The sequence below is a fragment of the Callospermophilus lateralis genome, chromosome 12 (assembly GCF_048772815.1).
Source record: "Callospermophilus lateralis isolate mCalLat2 chromosome 12, mCalLat2.hap1, whole genome shotgun sequence".
Taxonomy (NCBI): domain Eukaryota; kingdom Metazoa; phylum Chordata; class Mammalia; order Rodentia; family Sciuridae; genus Callospermophilus; species Callospermophilus lateralis.
In genome coordinates, this window is record NC_135316.1 from 31004050 (window position 1) to 31025303 (window position 21254).

General features: G+C 34.5%; 1 protein-coding gene across 1 annotated transcript in view; it reads right to left on the reverse strand.

Annotated features, from left to right (window-relative positions):
• The window catches only part of LOC143411831 (phospholipid-transporting ATPase IB-like), a 178694-nt gene that overhangs the window by 106060 nt on the left and 51380 nt on the right, over positions 1-21254 (reverse strand). The window contains exons 12-18 of the mRNA XM_076872702.2: positions 21073-21150; positions 18419-18507; positions 8849-8881; positions 6632-6734; positions 5522-5627; positions 4852-4934; positions 3595-3644 (exon numbers count right to left, since the gene is read on the reverse strand). Coding sequence (XP_076728817.2) covers positions 3595-3644; positions 4852-4934; positions 5522-5627; positions 6632-6734; positions 8849-8881; positions 18419-18507; positions 21073-21150 — 542 coding nt within the window. The remainder of the gene's footprint in view (positions 1-3594; positions 3645-4851; positions 4935-5521; positions 5628-6631; positions 6735-8848; positions 8882-18418; positions 18508-21072; positions 21151-21254) is intronic.

The following is a 21254-nucleotide window of genomic DNA, read 5'->3' on the forward strand; positions in this document are numbered from 1 at the left end:
AAAATAAATCAAATATATGTTCAGCTGAAAGTCTCTAAAAGTAATCCATTTTGATGAGAGAATCTCAGAGTTGGACAACAAAATGGCTAGCCTTAATGGTTGAGTTTAGTTCAACAGCAGAGTCTCTACCCTGTGAACTTGGAGTGGCCCTGTCGGTATCCAGGGATACCACAAGTTGACAGGGTAGGGCAGCAAAATGGGGACAGGAAGATCTACTTGAAAGAGTTGTGAGGATGGAATAATACATGACACCCAGGGCAGGTTTCTTCTTCCTTCATCAGTTTCCAGGATAAGTGCAAACTAAAAGAATTCATGACAACTGAGCCAGCTCTATAGAACTTACTTATTGAAATACTCCACCCAGAATAAATTAAAAAAAAAAAACCCTCAGAGTTCATAAATGAAAAAAATCTCATTTTAAGAGTAGCTAAGTAAATGAGAAACAGTACAAAATTAAACATTATAAATAAATCAAAATGGCAGGAATTAATAAGCATCTCAGGAATTAATAAACATCTCCTGGTAATAACTTTGAATGTAAATGGTCTCAAATCTCCAACTAAAAGACATAGGCTAACAGAATGAGTCTAAAAAGCAATCCTCAACAATATGCTATTTGTAAGAAATTCACTTTATAGGCAAAGACAGCCACATGATGAAAGTAAAAAGATGGAAATTGATGTATCATGCAAATGGAGCCCCAAAATAGGGAGGAGTAGCTACTCTCTTATCTTACAAAGTAGACTACAAACCAAAATTAATCAAAAGAGACAAAGAAGGTCACTTCATACTGGTAAAGAAAAATACTGGTAAAGAGAAAAATACAAGAAGAAATAGCAATAGTAAATATTTATGCCCCAAATATGGTTGTAATTACATAAAAGAGACACTACTCAAATTGAAGTCTCATGCCCCAGTATAATAATACTGAATGATTTCAATACATCTCTATCACTATTAGATAGATCATACAGACATAAATTCAGTAAAGACTCTTTAGACCTGAAAAATATTATAAATCAAATGCGCTTAGCAGACAGCTATAGAATATTTCATCCAACAGATGAATATACTCTTCTCAGTGACTCATGTAACCTTCTCCACAACAAACCATATATAGGCCACAAAGCAGCTCTTAGTAAATACAAAATATAATTCTTTGCATCTTATCAGATCATAATGGATTGAAATTAGAAATCAACATGACAAACCTGTACAGAAACTATGTAAATTTGTAGAGATTGAACAATACACTTTTGAATGATGAATAGGTAGGTGATATAAGAAATTAAGGGAGAAATTTAAAAATTCTTAGATTCAAATGATGATAGTGATACAACATATTAGAACCTCTGGGACACTATAACGGCAGTTCTAAGAGGACAGTTTATATATGTATGTTCCTACATAAGAAAATCAGAAAGATCCCAAATGAACAACCTAATGATGTTTCTCAAAGTCCATGAAAAAGGATAATAAACCAATTCCAAAACCAGCAGGAAGAAGGAAATAGTTAATATCAGAGCAGAGATTGAGAATAAAAAAAAATGCAGAAGACCAATGAAACAAGAGTTGGTTCTTTGAGAAGATAAACAAGATTGATAAGCCCATAACCATACTAACCAAAAGAAGAAGAGAGAAAACACAAGTTAATAAAATTAGAGATGAAAAAGGAGGGATTACCAATTACAGAATCCAGTGGATCATTAGGAAATATTTTGAAAATTTATACTCCAATAAGCTGGAAAACCTAGAATAAACGGATACATTTCTGGACAAATTCAATCTATGAAAACTGAATCAAAAAGAGAAAACCTAAAGAAACCAACAACTAGCAATAAATGGGAGAAAATCTTTGCTAGCTACTCTTCTGACAGAGAAATAATATCTAGAATGTATAAAGAATTCAAAAAACTTAACAGTAGTCAGAATGGCAATGATCAAGAACACAAACAACAACAAATGCTGGTGAGGTTGTGGGAAGAAAGGAACACTCGGACATTTTTGATGGGACTGTGAACTAGCCCAACCACTCTGGAAAGCAATATGGAGATTCCTCGAAAAAAAAAAAAAAAAGGAATGCATCGAATATACGACCCTACTACCCCACTCCTGGGTATTTTCTCAAAACATCTAAAATCAGTGTACTACACTGACACAGCCACATCAATGTTTATAGCAGAAAAATTCATAATGGCTAAATTATGGATGCCCACTAACAGATGAATGGATTAAGAAACTGTGTATAAATACACAATAGAGTTCTATTCAACCATTAAAAAGAATGAAATTATGGCCATCAGCCAGTATATGGATGGAAATGGAGAATATCATGCTAGGAGCAATTAGCCAAACTCAGAAACTCAAAATATTTTCTCTCATATGCAGAAGCTAGAGTAAAAGAAGTGAAAGGATGAGAGAAGGATAGGAGAGCATAAATAACCAACTATAAATTAATAGATCAATGAAAGGAAGTCTAGTAGAGAAAAGAGAATGGGAGAGGGGAGGGAAAATGGGAAAGAAAAAGAGGGGGATCATGAAGTAAAATTGATTTCCGTGTATGTATGAGTTTGTTGGAATGAACCTGACTACTATTTATAACTATAAAGCTCCGATACTAATTTAAAAAAGGATATATAAAGCAAATTTCAAAAATCTCACATTTCAAAAAATATTAAAAGAAGTACAAATTTTTAAGCCATGGAGTTAATATACTATAATTAATAAAAGTTATGGAAAGTCAAAATAAAAATAAAAAAATATTTTGGAAAAAGCTCTCAAGGTGTGTGTGAGGGGAAGTTGATGACAACTTTGCCAAGTCTTAAAAACTTGTTAAATTTCTTTTGGTTTTTAAAAAATGTCATTAGGAAACAAGTCTTTAAAAATATGATTTAAACAAAATCATCCAACTTTGTGAAGAGTTAATGAGTAACTTCATCATTTCCTTTCCTAAATTTTCAGTTTCTACATTAGAATGCTCAAAGAGTTCAAGAGATATGATTTCATAGGTCTTGGAGAAAAGTTCAATAAAATTAGTATTAACATCACCATCCTCACAATGTACTCTGGGGAATTAGCTGTTGGTGCTAGAACAACAAACTACTGAAGTGTAAGAAGCACGAAGAACTTGAATGCACATCACTAACCTTTAAAAAGAAAAAAAATGAATTAATTTACTGTCTACTTTTAAAGAAACATGTTGGGTTTGTGAAAATAATTTCTAACATCCATCCTTCCATTAAATATTCACTGAGTATTTCCTGGACAGCAGACCCTACAGAAGGTGATCATTGCCCTTAGGTGCTATTGTCTAGTCAGTGAGATGGTAAAATAATAACAGATCCAAAATCACAATTCTGACCTTGGCAGTGCTATCAAAGGGAGGTATTTGACTCTGTACACAACTTACTAAGGGGAATTTGGCCTAACGAGTTCTTTGCAAAAACCAAGAACTGAGCTAAGATTTCCACGTAGAGGCTAACAAGACTTTCATGATTTTGTTTTGAAATTTTGATTCACATTACCAAATCTCAATTGGAAAAGTTGTGGAAACTGCCTTTGAAAATACATGAACTGTATGAGAAGAGAGCTTACCTAGAGAACTCCAGGATGTTAAGGATTTCAAAAGTGTGTGTTTCTGTCATCTAAAGGAAGATAAAAAAAAAAATTCTTAGAGGAAAAATGCATTCATCTTATAAAATAATCCACACCCCCAGTCACAAATGTTTTACTCTCCAAATGCAAATCTTTTTCAAAATATAATTTTTCTTGCAATTCTAATGAGATGACGATGTCCTCCTCTGGTAAGAGCATTGTTTGCAACATGGGAAGTATTACCATGAATGTTTCTAAGGACACCAAATTAGGACAAAAGCACCTCACTTTTCATCTAAAATTAGCGCTAGTATAAACATTTTATAAATACTTTCTAGAGGGCAGGGATACACATACACACATAGTATACGAGACCATCATCAGACAATAATGGAAAAATAAATCTTTTTAATAAATTGCAAAGAGCAAATGAAAACATTATTAATTAATTTGAAGAGATGGACAACAGTAAGAGGTGATATGATATATATAAAGGTCTACAGCAATGACGCTTTCTTTTCTAAGTTTTTCAGTTACAGTCTCTTGAGTTCTAATAGCCAAGATCAATTTATCTTTGAATGTACCAATTCCCAGCATCATCAATAAGGCAGTGATGTGTGGCAGAATTTCAAATAATTTCAGAGTTGTCCGTGTGCCAGGTACTCTAGATATAATGATTAATTAAATTTTTACCAAAGTTGCAAACACCCCTAACCATCCCATTATCACTAGGGGAAAAATCAGCATGTCAGCTACTATGTTTGCATTATTTCAATTTTCTCCCACAATATCAAAGACTCTTGGTGAATAATTATCACAGAAAAAGGATATACATATATACACACACACACACAATAAAATGAAAAATCAATATACTAACAGAATTCACAAAAATATTTAAACAATGTGAATTTCACATAGAAAATCATAGTACATGTCTCAAAGTTATGATGATTTTAACTCTTTGGAATAACTCACTTAAATTGTGTACTTTCTATGTGCCAGACACTAATCCCAATCACTCTCTATGTATTAACTCATCTAATCTTCACAAACCCTGTGTAAATGCACAATAATAAAACAAGACAAACTTAGAGAAGTGAAAGAAGGTCCCTGAGGACAATGTTTGGAAAGGGGTGAGATAAAGAGGGAATCCCAGAATCTTCAGGGTTCCTACTCTGAACCATGGTACACCTGTACTTCTATTGAAAATCAGGAGTCTGTAAAACATTCAAAAGTATTCAGTGTCATACTCACAACTTCTATGGTGACAGAATAAGGTGTTCTTGTGGTAAAAACAAAGCCAAGTTTTTTTGCTCCTTTCACTAAAGCAGCTTCATCTGTCAATAAATAGTCCATATTAATAGGCATCAAGCAATAATCATACCAAATTTAATTTAATACAGATTTGCATTCTGCAATACTAAAATACTTTGACATATTTTAAAGTTGACTTTTTTGATCCAAGTGTATTTATCTGTCCTTCTAGGTACTAGTGCTCATGAAGAAGAAATCTGGTTAAATAGGGCCTTTTTCTGGACTAAGATGAATTTACCCAGCTAACAGTACTACTACACATAATGATTTTGCTTGTTCTCAATGACATTAAAAGTACCCTCATAAAATATTGCAGGGCCTTAAATTCACCTCTGTTTTATTCCTGGTTATGACCAAAACACTGCTCAGCTCTCCAGGCCCAAGAGCCCATCTTGGCCTCTTTACAACAATCTTTGAAATGAGAGACAAGGAGCCCCAGGGTTGTAGAATGGCTCTGAGCTGCTCTGCTCTGTGTATCCCCACTAGTGAGAATTTCAGGGAAAGAAAGAGGTAGGAATAATGGATATCAGCAGCAGCAGCAACTTCTCCTGAAGCCTCATTACCCACTAGGCACAATGAGGTGCACACTTTCTTTGAACATGACACCTACCTGGGGAGGAAGCCTGGTAGAGTATATCATTTCCACACCTCTCAGGAATAACTGTATGGCACACACATAAGAGGGTAAGGAATTCCTTAATGTATTCTGATGAGGGCTAGAAAAAGATACAGAGATAATGAATCTCCTAAATGCCATTAATGTGGAAATTATACAGAATCTGCAATTTTGTACCAACTGAGGTATGGTGCCTGAGGTTTAAACCTCAGGAACACACAAGCCAGGCCCCAGCCAAGAAACTTATCATGGATTCAAAAAGTGTTTGTGGGTGGCTACCAAGTCAGGGACAGTAGAGGAGGCTAGGGAGACATCAGAATGGCCCTGCCCTCTTAGAGCTTCTGTCCTCCTGGAGGAGACAGAATTTCTGGAAGCTGGAGGGAGAAAAACAGGGCCTGTGACATAAAAAGAGGAGTCTATTTCAGACAGGTGGCCAGGGAATCTAAGGAGACATTTAAATTAATATCCAAACAAAAAAGGTTTATTCACTGTTTGTATAGTTGTCACTTGTGGTGGCCTGTACCTGACATAGGACACAGCAAGTTCAGAGGACCTGAAGCAGAAAGCAGCTTTGTGTGATTGTGGTGCCTCCAGACAAGTGTGACCTTTAGCACCTTGAGCAAAAGACGGTGCCAAAGAATGAGGTTGGAGAGAAGACCATGGTTATGAGTTTGGATTTTATCCTTAGTGCAGTGCCAGTACTCAGAGGGTATTTAAGCAAAGAACAAACAGGTATGGATGTATGCTTTAAAAGATCACTTTTTTTATAGAAGATCAAGATTTCAAATTTAGTATATCAGTATGTTGGAATAATGAAGATATTCATGGCATGCAATACAATGAAGATAGTTGAAAAATAGATAACTACATAGTAAAAGGTCTTGTATGATGTTTAAATGCACACACAATAAAGTCAGTGTTTAGCTCATTATATTGGTGCAAAAAATTCCTTTGCACAAGAAATTCTTGGTTGGTAGATCATTTTTTTCCAAGACTCTCTCCTACTGGGTTCAGAAAATTATATTTCTTTTAGGAAATTATACGTAAGTTTTAAAGTTATATAGCATTATCATGTCCATTTTGAAGGGAAAATAGCAGACTTACATGACCATCCTCAAAGTTCTCCAATAATTTAGGGTCATTAAATTCACAGAAAGATGCTCGACTATGAATAAAAATACAGAAGATTAGTTTTGACCAGAAGTCCCTAATGGCACCAGCCAATACTCAAAAGGAGAAGGATCCACACAGAGTCTATAGAGCTGTAGTAAATATCTAAAATTCAGTTAAATGATACATCTTCCCAGACATCAAGTGTAAAATGGCATTAGAAATACCTACACTTGTACTGAAAACTGTTTGCAAGTTGAGCATCCCTAATTAAAAAAATCTAAAATCTGAAATGCTATAAAATCCAAATTTTTTTGACAATCAATGTGATAAAACAAATGGAAAATTACAAACCATGAAACCTTTCTTCATGAACAAAATTTTCAAAAATATTGAATAAAAATTACAATTAAGCCTGTCATGGTGGCACACACCTGTAATGCCAGCAATTTAGGTGGCTGAGGCAGAAGGATTGCAACTTTGAGGCCAGCTTCAACAATTTAGTGAGGCCCGAAGCAATTATGCAAGAACCTGTCTCAAAAAATAAAAATGGCTTGTGATGTAGCTCAGTGTTTAAGTGCCCCTGGGTTAAATCCCCAGTACTGGAAAAAATATATATAGTTAAGAGGATTAATTTCTAGTGTTTTATTTCATAGCAGGGTGACAATAGCTAACAATCATTTATTGTATATTTCAAAATAGCTAAAAGAATATTTTGAACATTCTCAACACACACCCACAAAATAAATGAAATGATGGTTATATAAATTACTTTGATTTGATCAATGTACATTGTACACAGGTATGAAAATATCACACTATAACCCATAAACATTTATAATTATTATATGTCAATTGAAATCTAAAAATCTGTATAAAATCACCTTCAGGCTATGTGTATAAGTTGTATATAGATATCTCATTACATATACTCAAATATTGAAAAACATCCAAAATCCCAAACACTCCTGGTCCCAAGCATTTCAGGAAAGGGATACTCAATCTGTTAGTTAAAAATAATTTGAGACAAATTAAATTGAGACAAAGTAACTTCAAAAGCAGTAAATTAAAGGATAAATTCTAAGTTTTTTGAATATGATATGGGAGAAATCTACCCAGGGAGCTTTCTGGAAGCTGCCATTTGAGGTCTGGACAAGAGGAAGGTGATACAAATCAATACTCTAGTATTCATAAAAGTTGACTTCAGGGAAAAGGAACAAGGGCAAAGTAGGAAAGAAAAATGTTCATACCTGAGATTTTCATTACCATCATCAGTATTGTCTGAATGATTTCTAAGAGAAAATGAAGGAGGAAATACACATGTTACAAGACTATCGATATAAAACTCTTCAAAAATTCCAACCATGTATAAAAGCAAATATAAACCATATTTTTAAATAACCACAAGCTTTCATTCAGGCTCTATTAAATTTCAATATCATTCAGATACAACTATACTATTAGAAATTCAGATAAGTCTTAGAATAAATAAAAGCTAACTGATTTTAAGAAAAAAATGGTAAGAAGAAAATGGTGGGTAACAGCCTCCTGCATAATTCATGCCCCCTGCTTGGATATACACAATGGAATATTACTCAGCATTAAAAGAGAATAAAATCATGGCATTTGCAGGTAAATGGATGGAGCTGGAGAATATCATGCTAAGTGAAGTAAGCCAATCCCAAAAAATCAAAGGCCAAATGTTTTCTCCGATAAGTGTATGCTGATCCATTAATGGGGGTAGGGAGGGAGCATGGGAGGAAAGGAGGAACTTTGATTAGAGCAAAGGGGAGGGAGGGGAAGGGAGTGGGTATGGCGTAGGAAAGATGGTGGAATGAGATGGACATCATTACCCTAGGTAACATGTATGAAGACACGAATGGTGTGACTCTACTTTGTGTACAACCAGAGATATGAAAAATTGTGCTTCATTTGTATACTATGAATCCAAATGCATTCTGCTGTAATGGATAACAAATTAGAACAAATAAATTTAAAAATAAAATAAATAATTGTTGAGCTGCTGGAAGATGAATTGGATCCCAACAAAGAGAAAATGGTCAGCAGGAGTGGAGGAATATCGTGAGTTTTTGTTTGTTTTTGTTATTTGTTTCTGTTTTGGGTTTTTTGTGGTTTTATTGTTTGTTTTAGAAAAAATTACAGTTTTTTTTTTTTTTTTTTTAAGTGGAGTATTCTACAACAATTCAGGGCATGCCTGGCTGCTTAGTGGGGGAGGGGAAAACCCTTTTCAGAGTGCTGAAAGCAAAATGGCAAAGGGAAGGAGGGGACCATACAAATCATAAAAATTTTTTACATCACCATCATACAGATATGCTGTTTGAACATAAAGGAGATTTAAATGCAGTGCAACAAACTGGGGTGACTCAGGATCAGAGCCGCTGGAGAAAAATGAGAGCTGGAGAAAGTGAGAGCTGGTACCAGGATCCATCTTAAAAGGGCAACTTTGTGCACGGAAGAGCGCGGATCACCACACTTTTTCTACGCTGTTTTCAACATCCACAAGATCCAACATAGACTCCATGAGTCTCCATCTTTTTTCTTTCTTTTTTCTTCTTTCTCACTGCAAAGGTAGATTCTCAGCCCAAAAATCAGTCCAGGAACAGGTCTGTGGAAGAGCCCTATTGGGAGTTCTGACTGAAAGGCTGAATCATTGGGTGGCCTAGTGCCAGACAATTCCTAAAAACAGAAGCCACAGTCTGGCAGTTTGGAAGGTTCAGAGTTTTTGAGAGGGAAATCTATCGGAGCCATATTTGCTACTCAGGCCTCTCAGGCAGACAGCAAGAGCTGCTGTCAAGGCAGAGCTGCAGGCATGCACCTGCAAACCAATTCATAGTGTGGGATTTTTAGAGCTGCCTACCTGGGATATCTACTAATAGTCCAGCCCAGGCAATACACCGCAGCCAATCTCCTGGGACTGACCCTTAGAGACTCTCAGACCCATTCTAATGCCCTGTAGCAAGAAAGAAAAGCAAGCCCCAATTGTGAAAAATTATCATAGGGTTAACAAGGACTTATCAGCAAGTGAGCACACCTGCTGGGATTCACAGACTCTCTGGGTCACCCAAGGTCCCATCTTTTCTCCAGTTGATGGCAGGGGGCTCTCATTTAAACTGGGCAGGTGGATCTCTCAGACCAGCAGAACCACTACCATTAAAAAGAGAAGGAATAGTTATTTTCAGCTAGTCCCTGGGACAAGGTGTTTACTCAGAACACAAACTGCTCTTCCAGCCTGGGAAAGAGCAGGCCACAAGGCTGAAGACACTCAAAAGTTTCCATCCAACAATCCTACCGGCTTTTAGATGACCCATTAAAGCTCTGTAACCACATGAGCTCATACCAAAGGCAGACAAATGGACACCAGCATAGAAAAATGCAAGAACTTGAGTGCAGGGAAGCCTTTGAATCAAAAGTCTGATGTAGAAAGATCTAATAATCTAAGATCTAATAATAAACATACAGGTGAGTCACTCTGAGGTTCCACTATAACCTTCTATATCTACTATACCTCCCGATAGCAGACAGTCCAAACCAGGAGGTCTCACTAAGAACTATCTTTATCTCAGAAACATCAGCAAGGAATAAATTTTGATTCCTTGCTGTTAGTCTTTATTAGACTGGTATCATTTTATGTATTAATTTAATGGATTCCCTGACTCTATTGGAAATTGTATTACTTAATCCATAATCTTATGCATTTTTATTGATAATGTAATAATGTGTTAATTGGACAGATCCATACTACCAGGATTTTTTGTTGGTTTGTTTATTTTTTGTACCAGGGTTTGAACCCAGGGACACTTAACCACTGTGCTACATCCCCAGCCCTTTTTAATTTTTGAGCCAGGATCTTACTAAGTTGCTTAGGGCCTCACTAAGTTGCTGAGGCTGGCATTGAACTCACCATCCTCCTGCCTTAGCTTCTGGGGTCACTGGGATTACAGATGTGAGCAACAGTGCCTGGTTGTTTTTTATTTTTAATTATACTCTACTCATTTTTTCTTTTTCTCTCCTTTCTATTACCTCTCTTGCCTACCCTCTTTCTCTACTTCTTCTTTTTTTTTAATTTATTCTGCTATTGTTACATGATAATTGATTGTATTTTGCTTAATTTTGGCACAAGGCCTCTGAGCTGCATCCCCAAATCCCTTTGCTTTTAGTGTTGAGAAATATTCCATTCAAGGAGAGTTTTCCTAGGTAGCTGGAATGGTCCTTTGCCTTGTAATCAAACTGCCTTGGCCCTCTGGACAGCTAGGGTTCCAGAGGGGTGTCTTTACCCATGGCTTTTTTTTTTTAATTTATGTAAAATTTTGTACTAATTGGACCTATTCATTTTGTTTCTCTTCTTACTCACTTCAACATTTATCTTATACTGTCACCCTTTCTTTTCTCTCTTATCGCTTCTCCATTTTTTGCCTCTATCTTTGTACTTTCCATACCTGACTTATTTTCAAATTTTGTATTTTTTTGTTCATGTATATGAATATATGTTATTTTTATTTTTTGAGGGTGTGTTGGGATGGGTTCTGCTTTTGGGTCAGGTTTTTCTTCTATTGGTTTAGTTCTTTAGTTTTTCTGTTTTTGTTTTGTTTTAGTTTTTTTATACTTTATATTTTTGTATTTACTTATTTTGTACACTACTTTGTTCTCTATATTCTAGTTTTCCTTTTTTTTGTTAGGTTAACATCAGTGATTTGGGGTGTTTACTTTTTAATGGGAGGTTGCTTGTCGTTATTTTTTCTGGGTAATGTATTAATTAAATTTATATAATACATTTTACATCTGTTTTCTACACTGACAGCCTCTCTTTCTTCATCTACTCACATTTTAATGTTCTGCCTTTCTTCCTTCCCCTTTCCTATTATTTTTCTCTGTTTCTCCTTTCTTTTTCCTTTTATCCAGTCACTTTTTTTCTCTTTCATTTTCATGCCCTATGTAGTATAATAACAATTCCATTTATTTAATAAAATTCTTTCAACCCATTAGCATACTATCCCCCATCCTCCCACTTTAGATGTAGTGGAGTTATAGAAAACTCTTTAACAAGTTTAAAGACTTATTAGTAGATGATTTGCTCTTTTGTATTTGCAATTACAGGCAATAGTAAGCTCCCCATATTGACTGGATTCTTGGAACACACAGTAAAGTGAAAGCAGCCTACTGAAGAATATTCCATTCAAGGAGAGTGGCAAATCTCAACACAGAAATTCAGAAAACATGGGAAAGCAAGGAAATAAAATGCCTCCAAAAGTCTTTAACCCCCAAACAACTGAATCATCATTGAAATGAATGAAATGCCAAAGAATTTTAAACTTTGATGAATAAAATGATCAAGGAAAAAGAAGATTCAAGAAATGAACTAAGAGATAATATAGGTTATCATATGGAAAATCATTTCAATAAATACATAGATAGTCTGGAATAAAACAAATAGGTATGCTAAAAATAAAATAATAAATCAAATTAGATCAGATCATACAGGAGACAGATTTTCGAGACTCAAAGAAAAGGTATATAATCTTTAAAATTTGGCAATAAAAGTGATAAAAGATCATGATGAGAATATTCAGGATTAGACAGCATGAACAGATCAAATATGAGAATCACTAGCACTGAGGAAGGAAGCGAGAGCCAACTAAGGGTGTGCAAAGCCTTTTCGGTGAAATAATTTCAGGAAAGCTTCCAAATCTTGGAAATGACATGGCTTTGGAAACCCCAAATAGACTAGATCAAAAATAATCCTAAGACACATTATAATTAAAATGTCTAATATAAAGAACAAGAAGAGAATTTTAAAAGCTTCAAAAGGAAAACTGCATGTTTTAGTCAGCTTTTTCACTGTTTTAAGCAAAAAGCCTGACAAGAACAATCAAAGGAGCAAAAGTTTATTTGGGAGCTCACAGTTTCAGAGGTCTCGGTGCATAGGTGACTAATTCCATTGCTCTGGACTCAAGGCAAGGCAAAACATCATGGTGGAAGAGTGTGGTAGAGGAAAGTGGCTCAGGATATCACACCAGGAAGGAAAGAGAAAGACTCTGTTGTGATTCTCCCTGAGAACTCCCGGGGCCTTTCAAATATGATGGTGGGCAAATTGCCAGTGGGTGGCTAGAACTCCCTGGGCCTTTCAGATAAGGAGCCCCTAATGCAACATAGTGGCGGGCAAGTTGCCAGTGGTCGGATAACAAGTTGTTTTGAAAACCTTCTAATTGGCCCTCCCATCTTCCGTACTCGTGGACAGTTCGTGCCCCCCATGAATCTTATTCAGGGAGGACGTGCGTGCACCGTAGGTGATGACCTGACCTTTACTATGATTAGCCCCGGGAGCTTCCTGTTTTAAGATAACTGACTCTCACTTTCTATATAAGCTAACACCAGCTTGCAATAAGGTGCTTTATCTTTGTCACTGCTATCTGTGTGTACGTTTTAATCTCTGACAACGAACCTTGGCCTTTCAGACTCCACTTGCCAAGGACAAGATATGTACATTAATGTCATGCCCCTAGTGATCTACCTCCTCCACTCACACCATACCTGTGTTCAGTTACTAATCAGTTAATCCCTATCAGGGGATTAATTCACTGATTTGATTAACTTTCATGACTCAATCATTTCACCTCTAAACATTCTTGCATTGTCATATACATGAACTTTTGGGGAGACACCTCATTTGTAAAACCATAACACAGTAGGTTGCATTTAGAGGAAAACAATGGGAATTAGCACTGATCTCTTGGCCCAGATTTTAAAAGCCGGGAGAGTTTGAATAACATATCACAAGTTTTGAAAGATAATGATTGCCAACCAAGACTGCTTTATTCAGTAAAGCTATCCTTTGGATTTGATGAAATAATGACCTTTCATGATAAGCAGAAAATAAAAGAATTCATGAGTACTAAATCAACTTTACAGAAAATATGTATTTCATGCAAAGGAAATGCAAAACTAACTCAAAGAAAGCAAATATGTGAATCTAAGTAGAAGAATAGCTTAGTAAAGGGAAGCTTGAATAAAACATTTAAATAAAGATGACAAGAGATAATAATCACCTCACTTTAACAACTGAATGCAAATGTCCTCAAGTCTTTAATTAAAGACATAGATTTGACAGAAGAGATTAAAAAACAAGACTAAACCATATTTTGAGAGACTCACCTGCCAGGCAAAGACACCCACAGGATGAAGGTGAAAGGTTGAAGAAAGATATACCATGCAAATGGAGACTAAAAACAAGTGAGAGTAGCTACTCTAATATCTGACAAAGTAGACTTAAAGTTAAAATTTATCAGAAGAGACAAGGAAGTTTATTCCATCCAACAAAAGGATATAAGGATTGTAAATATTCATGTCCCAAATGCTGGTGCATCTACATACACACACACACACACACACACACACACACACACAAATTCTATCAATCAACTGGACTTAACATCTATAAAATATTTCATTGAAATGAATTCACTTCATCTCAACAGCAAATGGAATCCGAATCAAAATGGCCCATGTTTTAGGACACAAAACAACACTTAGCAATATAAAAAATAGAGATAATTCTTGCACTTTATCAGATCATAATGGAATTAAATTAGAAATTGATAACAAGATAAAAACAGAAACAATTTTAACACATGGAGATTGAGTAATACACATTTGAATGAGGAATGGATTGGAGAACAAAATCAGGGCAGAAACAAAGTTCTTGGAAACAAACAAGAACAGATATACAACATACCAAAATCTCTGGGACAATATGAAGGCAGTTCTAAAAGGAAAGTTGAATCACTACACTAAAAAAAAAAAAAAAAAAAATAGAAAGATCTTACAATAATAATTTGTCATTACACCTCAAAGTCCCAGGAAATGAAGAATAAACTATTAATAGAAAACAAGAAATAATTAGACTCAAAGCTGAAATAAATAAAATTGAAAATAAAAAACAATATAAAGGAACAATGTAACAGAGTTGGTTCTTTGAAAGCAAGATTGATAAATCCAAAAGAAAGAGAAGATCCAAATCAAAGTTACTGACACTTTTGATATCTAGAGCATTATTAGAAACTGTTTTGAGAATTCATACTCCAATAAACTGGAAAATCTATATGATATTGACAAATGTTTAGAAACATATGACTGACCCACATTAAAACATGCAAGTATAGAAAACATAAACAGACTCATATCAAGCAATGATATTGAAACAATGTTTTAGCCAGATTTTCATCACTGTGAACAACAGACCTGACAAGAACAACATAGAGGAGGAAAGCTTATTTAGGGCTCACAGTTTCAGAGGTCTCAGTTCTTGTTCCAAGGTGAGGCAGAACTTCGATGCAGAAAAACATTTGAGAGGAAAGCAGCTGAAAACATGGCAATACAGAAGCAAAGAAAGACCTCTGCTCTCTAAGGACAAAATATAAACCTCAAAGCCACACCTTGTCTCTTCCAGCCACACACCCTACATGCCCTATTAATCCATAGCAATGGATTACTGCACTGATTAGGTTAAAGCTCTAGTTATTGCCCTATTAATCCATAGTAATGGATTAATACACTGGTTAGGTTAAAGCTCTCATAACCCAATCATTTCACCTCTAAACTTTTTTTTAATTTTTATGTATTTTTAGTTATAAATGGACACAATACCTTTGTTTTATTTTTATATGGTGCTAAGGATCAAACCAGAACCTTCCACATGCAAAGTGAGCACTCTACCACTAAGCTACAACCCCAGCCCTCACCTCTTAAGCTTTCTTGCATTATCTTACACATGATCTTTGGGGAGACACATCATATCTAAACCATAGAAAACAGCAACAAATAAAAGCCCAGGACCAGATGGATTCTCAACTGAGTTCTACCAAACCTTCAAAGAAGAACTAACAACAATCTTCCTCAAATTATTTCATGAAATAGGAAGGGCGGGAACATTCCCAAATTTATTCTATGAAGCCAGTTATCACCCTGATACCCAAACCAGACAGACACATACGAAAGCTAAACATGAACATCTCTGATGAACATAGACACAAAATTCCTTCATAAAATATTGGCAAAAACTGCATTCAAAAACACATTAAGCAGAAAGTACACCATGGCCAATTGAGTTTTATCCCAGGGATGCAAGATTGTTTTAATATACAGAAATAAATAAATGTAATTAATCACATAATCAGAATTAAGAACAAAAACACAAGATCATCTCAATACATGCAGAAAAAGTCTTTGACAAAAATCCAGCACCATTTATGTTTAAAATGCTGGAGAAACCAGAGATTGAAGAAACTTTCTCAATCTTATAAAGGCTATATGAAAAACCCAAGACCAACATCATACTGAATGGAGGAAAAAAATGAAAATATTTCCTCTAAATTCAAGAAAAAGACAAGAATGTTCATTCTCACCACTTCTATTCGATATTTTTAAAACTCTAGCCAGAGCAATCAGGTAAGAAAAGGAAATTAAAGGGATAGAAATATGAAAAGAAGAAGCTAAATTATCAGTTTGCTGATGACATGATCCTATTCCTAGAACGCCCCCCTCAAAAAAAAACCCACCGGAAGACTTCTGTTGCTGATAAACAAATTCACCAAAGTAGAAGGATACAAGATCAGTATACAAAAATGATAGCTTTCTTATACTTCAGTGAATCTGTTGAGAAACAAATCAAGAAAACTTCTGCATTCACAATATTCTCAAAAAAGTAATACTTGAGAATAAATCTAACTAAAGAGGTGAAAGACCTCTACAATGAAAACTACAAAAAAAAAACTAAAGAAAGAAATTGTTTAAGACCTTTGAAGATGGAAATACCTCCTATATTCTTGGGTATTCAGAATTAATAATGTCAGAATGATCATACTTCCAAAATGTTACACAGATTTAACGCAATCCCCATCAAAACATCAGTGAAAGTGAGACGAGGTGGTTCATGCCTGTAATCCCAGTGGCTGGGGCAGGGGGCGGGCTAAGACAGGAGGATCACAAGTTCAAAGCTAGCCTCAGCAAAAGCAAGGCACTAAGCAACTCAGTGAGATCCTATCTCTAAATAAAATACAAAATAGGGCTGGGGGTGTGGCTCAGTGGTTCAGTGCTCCTGAGTTCAATCCCTGGTACCAAACAAACAAACAAACAAAACACCAATGATATTCTTCAAATAACCAGAAAAAATAACCCCAAAATTCATATGGATGAATAACAAATTTTATATATATATATATATATATCTCAGATTAGGCAAAGCAATACTGAGTAAGAACAGCAATGCTGAAGACATCAAAATACCAGATCTCTTTTGTAACCAGAGCTGTGGTTACAAAAATAGCATTGTATTGGCATCAAAACAGGCATGAAGACCAATGGAATAGAATTGAAGACATAGAGACATATCCACATAGACACAGGAAAGACAAGAGTGCAAAAAAACATGCTGGAGGAAAGAAAATGACCTTTTAAACAAATGATGCCAGGAAAACTGAATATCCATGTATAGAAGAATGGAACTGTAGATCTCTTGTTTCTTATCTTGCACAGAAATCAGCTCAAAAAGGATCCAAGACCTAACAATTAGACTAGAAACAATGAAACTGCTAGAAGAAAATATAAGGTAGGCACTCCACATACAGGAACTTTCTTAAGACTCCTAAAGCACAAGAAATAAAACCAAGAATCAACAAATGGAATAGCTTCAAATTAAAAGTTTTTGAATAGTGAAGGAAACATGAGTGTGAAGAAACAGCCTACAGAATGGAACAAATTTTGCCAACTACTCCCCTAACAGAGGATTAATATTCAGAATATATATATATAAAATATATAAAGAATATATATAAAATATATACAGAACTCAAAAAAAGCACAAAAAAGCACCAAATAACCCATTCAAAAAATAGGCAAACTAAAAAGACATTTCTCCAAAGAAGAAATAAATATATTTTATAAAATACAAATATATAATATATACAATGTAATATATATAACATAAATATACAAATATATTTTAAAATGTTGAACATGTCTATCAATCAGGGAAATACCATATCAAAACCACACTGAGATTTTATTTTACCCCAGTTAAAATAGTAGTCATCAAAAATATAAATAATAAATGCTAGTAAGGATGTAGGGGAAAAGTACACTCATACATTTTTGGTGGAACCAGAAATTATATAACCACTTTGGAAAGCAATATGGAGATTACTCAAAAAACTATGAATGGAACCATCATATGACTCATCTATCCCACTCCTTGGTATTTATCCAAAAGAACCAAAATCAGTACCCTATATACAACCAATTTTATAGTAGCACAGTTCACAATAGCCAAATTATTGGAACCAGCCCAGATGCCCATCAATAGACAAATGGATAACGAAAATGTATATATGCACAATGGAGTTTTAGTCATCCATAAAGAAGAATGAAATCATATCACTTGCTGGTAGGATGGACCTAGAGAACATCATACTGAATGAAATAAGTCAGACACAGAAAGTCGAGGGTCATATATTTTCTGTTATATATGGAAACTACAGAGAAATAAAAATTTTTAAATGTGTGTGTGTGTGAAAATAGAAGGGAGAACGGTGGAGTAGAGGAAGAGGAACAAAGAGGAGAGGGAGGTATGGGAAATAGGAAGAACAGCAGAATGAAATTAATCATTAATTAGGTCATGTGCATGTATGAACATACCACAATGATTTTTTGCTTTTATATATAACTTCAGTGCACCAGTTTACAACAGAGTATGACAATAAAAACACTTACCCATAAATTATGCCTGCAATGGTACACTTCTTAAATGCCATTGTATTGCAAGTGAGGGTTCCTGTTTTATCAGAAAATAAATATTTTACCTAAACAAAAAGTGAACATGAAAAATCACATGTTTAAAACGTACTTACATATCAAAGACAACAAGATTAAGTACTTTCTAAATACTTAAAATATGTAAATATTTTAGAAAGCAAGAAATGCAGTCCATTAGAATTCTACCTTAATATTTATACTTATTTTGAAAGTTATGCTTTCAAATTTAAAATTTTAAAATTGAGTGGTTATATGCAAAGCAAACTTTAAGCATCAAACCAAAAAAAAAAAAAATCAGAAGCCAAGTTCATTTTCTTACCGCAGAAATCTCATCAAAAGTTATCTAGAAAACATTAAATAGATGAAAATGAAATACAAACTCTATGCAATTTTAATTATGGTCACAACTACAATGCTCATTTCTAAGAAGAAATGAAAATTCTGTCGAACTCTGTATTTTCCACTCCATCCAGTCCCTAGAAACCACTATTCAATTGTCTGTCTCTATGAATTTGACCTCAGACTTATAAATAGAATCATTTAATCTCCTTTTTATGGCATATTTTACTTAGCAAAACGTCCTCAAGATTCATCCACGAGAGGCTAACGACATATTTCAATGGTAGAACACTTGCCTAGCATGCGCAAAGCCATAGGTTCGATCCCTAGCACCAAACACACAAACACAAAATCAGTTTTGTATCAACATTTTATTCTTTTCAGGAGCTGAATAATACCCCATTGTATGGGTATACCACTTTGTTTATCCTTTCATCCATTGATGTTTTCACCTTTTTTCTACTACAAATAATGATTTTATGAACATTGTTATACAATATATTTTCAAGCCCCTGCTTCCAACATTTTGTATACATACCCAAAAGTGGAATTTCTGGATCACATGATAATTCTATGCTTAGTATTTTGAGGATCAATCATACTGTTTTCCATCTTAGCAGTTGTACCATTTTACAGTTTTTCCAGCAAGGCACAAGGTTTGCAAAATTTCCATACCCTCATCAGTATCTGTTCTTTATTGTTTTTCATTTTAATAAAATAATAGCCATAATAATGCTTATAAATAATATCTCATTGTGATTTTGATTTGCATTTACCTAAAGATTAATGATATTGAGCATCTTTTCAAGAGTCTATTGGCCATTTATATATCTTCTTTGGAGAAAGATCTAGTCAAATCCTTTGTGCTTTTTTGAATTAGCTTATTTGTCTTTTTACTGTTGAGTTGTAGAAGTTTTTGTGTATCCTGAATATTAAGTTCTCTATTGTCCTTCTGTTTTCAATTTCATCATTTTTGCTCTTTTGATTATGTTTTACCTACATAAGCAATATAATTATTTTCAAAGTTTGAGTCCTAAAGCTTTCTTTTATTAATGTTATATTTAATTACTCTAAAAGACTGACATCAATTTTTATTAATGTTATATTTAATTATTACTCTAAAAGACTAGGCAAGGTTGATGAAATGGTACTTTTCCAACTGCCAATTTAAAACACACTCTAAAATAAATAATCTGATTTTTATGAGGAGAAAAGATGCTAGAGGAGTTAATTATTGCAGACTCCTTCATTTTTAATTCTTCAATGTAAAAAAAAAAATAAAAGGATATTGGTGTAGTTCTCTGAACAGGCATTTCCAAGAGCAAAAATGCTTTTTAAATAAATATTTATTGACAACCCATTATTCAAATGATACCACACAAAGTGATTATGAATTAAAAATTATATTTACCAAGTACTGTTTAATATGACTAGCATTAATTAAGTTCCTACCACACTACAGGGACTATGCTGAGTGCCTTATATGCACATTATCCTATTCAGTTATTGCAATCTTATGACAAAGATACTCCTATTACTCATTTTACATATTAGGAATCAAGACCAGGAAAGTCACACAAGAAGCCCAAATTACTCAGCTGGTAATTTGATAGATAGATGGTAGAGCCAGAATTCACACCCTTGAAGCTTAACATCTCCAATTAATTGAAATATGGGAAATTTCAATCTAGTAAAAACATATTAAGAAAAAAAGGTATTTAGAAAAATCAGAATTATATGTCTTATTTCTTTTAGCTACAACAATGGGAGCTTATTTTTTAATTTACAGATATATAGATAGATAGATAGATAGATAAGGAAGCTATAAACAGATATATGGGTGTGGAAGTGTAGAATTTTGTAGCAACCTCTAAAATTTGATAGCAGCTTTTGGCTGCTTTTTGTGGGTCATCAGCCTCATGAAGGGAGGGGAAGAAGGCGGCGAGAGCTCTCCTCATCATGTTCCCGATATGAAAGCTAACTGCTGTTAGCCCACCTGAGAGCTAACATCAATCTTCCCTTTCTTCCCTTCTAGCTTTTCACTCTTTCATAAACACATAATAACCTGTACTGGGTTTGTTCTCCTTCAACATGATGCAGTATATTTAAACATGATGCAGAATTATCGATATTTTGAACAAAATATTCCCAACTCCACATGTCAATTTGAACTGTACCCTGTTCTCACTGTGGCATTGAGATTTGCAAAAGCTCTCCATAGAGTCTTCTATGAAGCTCCTATCACATTGCTCATTCCCTGAAAAGTCTCTCACCTGCCCAAGCTCTTCATTGAGGTTGGATGTTCTGGCCATTGCATAAAGATTATTTTGTTCATAATGCATATCTTCATCCTGCAACAAATGAAAAATACAGTTCAAACCAGAATTAGAATGAGGCTCAAAATCTCTTGTAGAAGGCTGACCCTGACATTGGTATTTCTATGTGACTAACATTT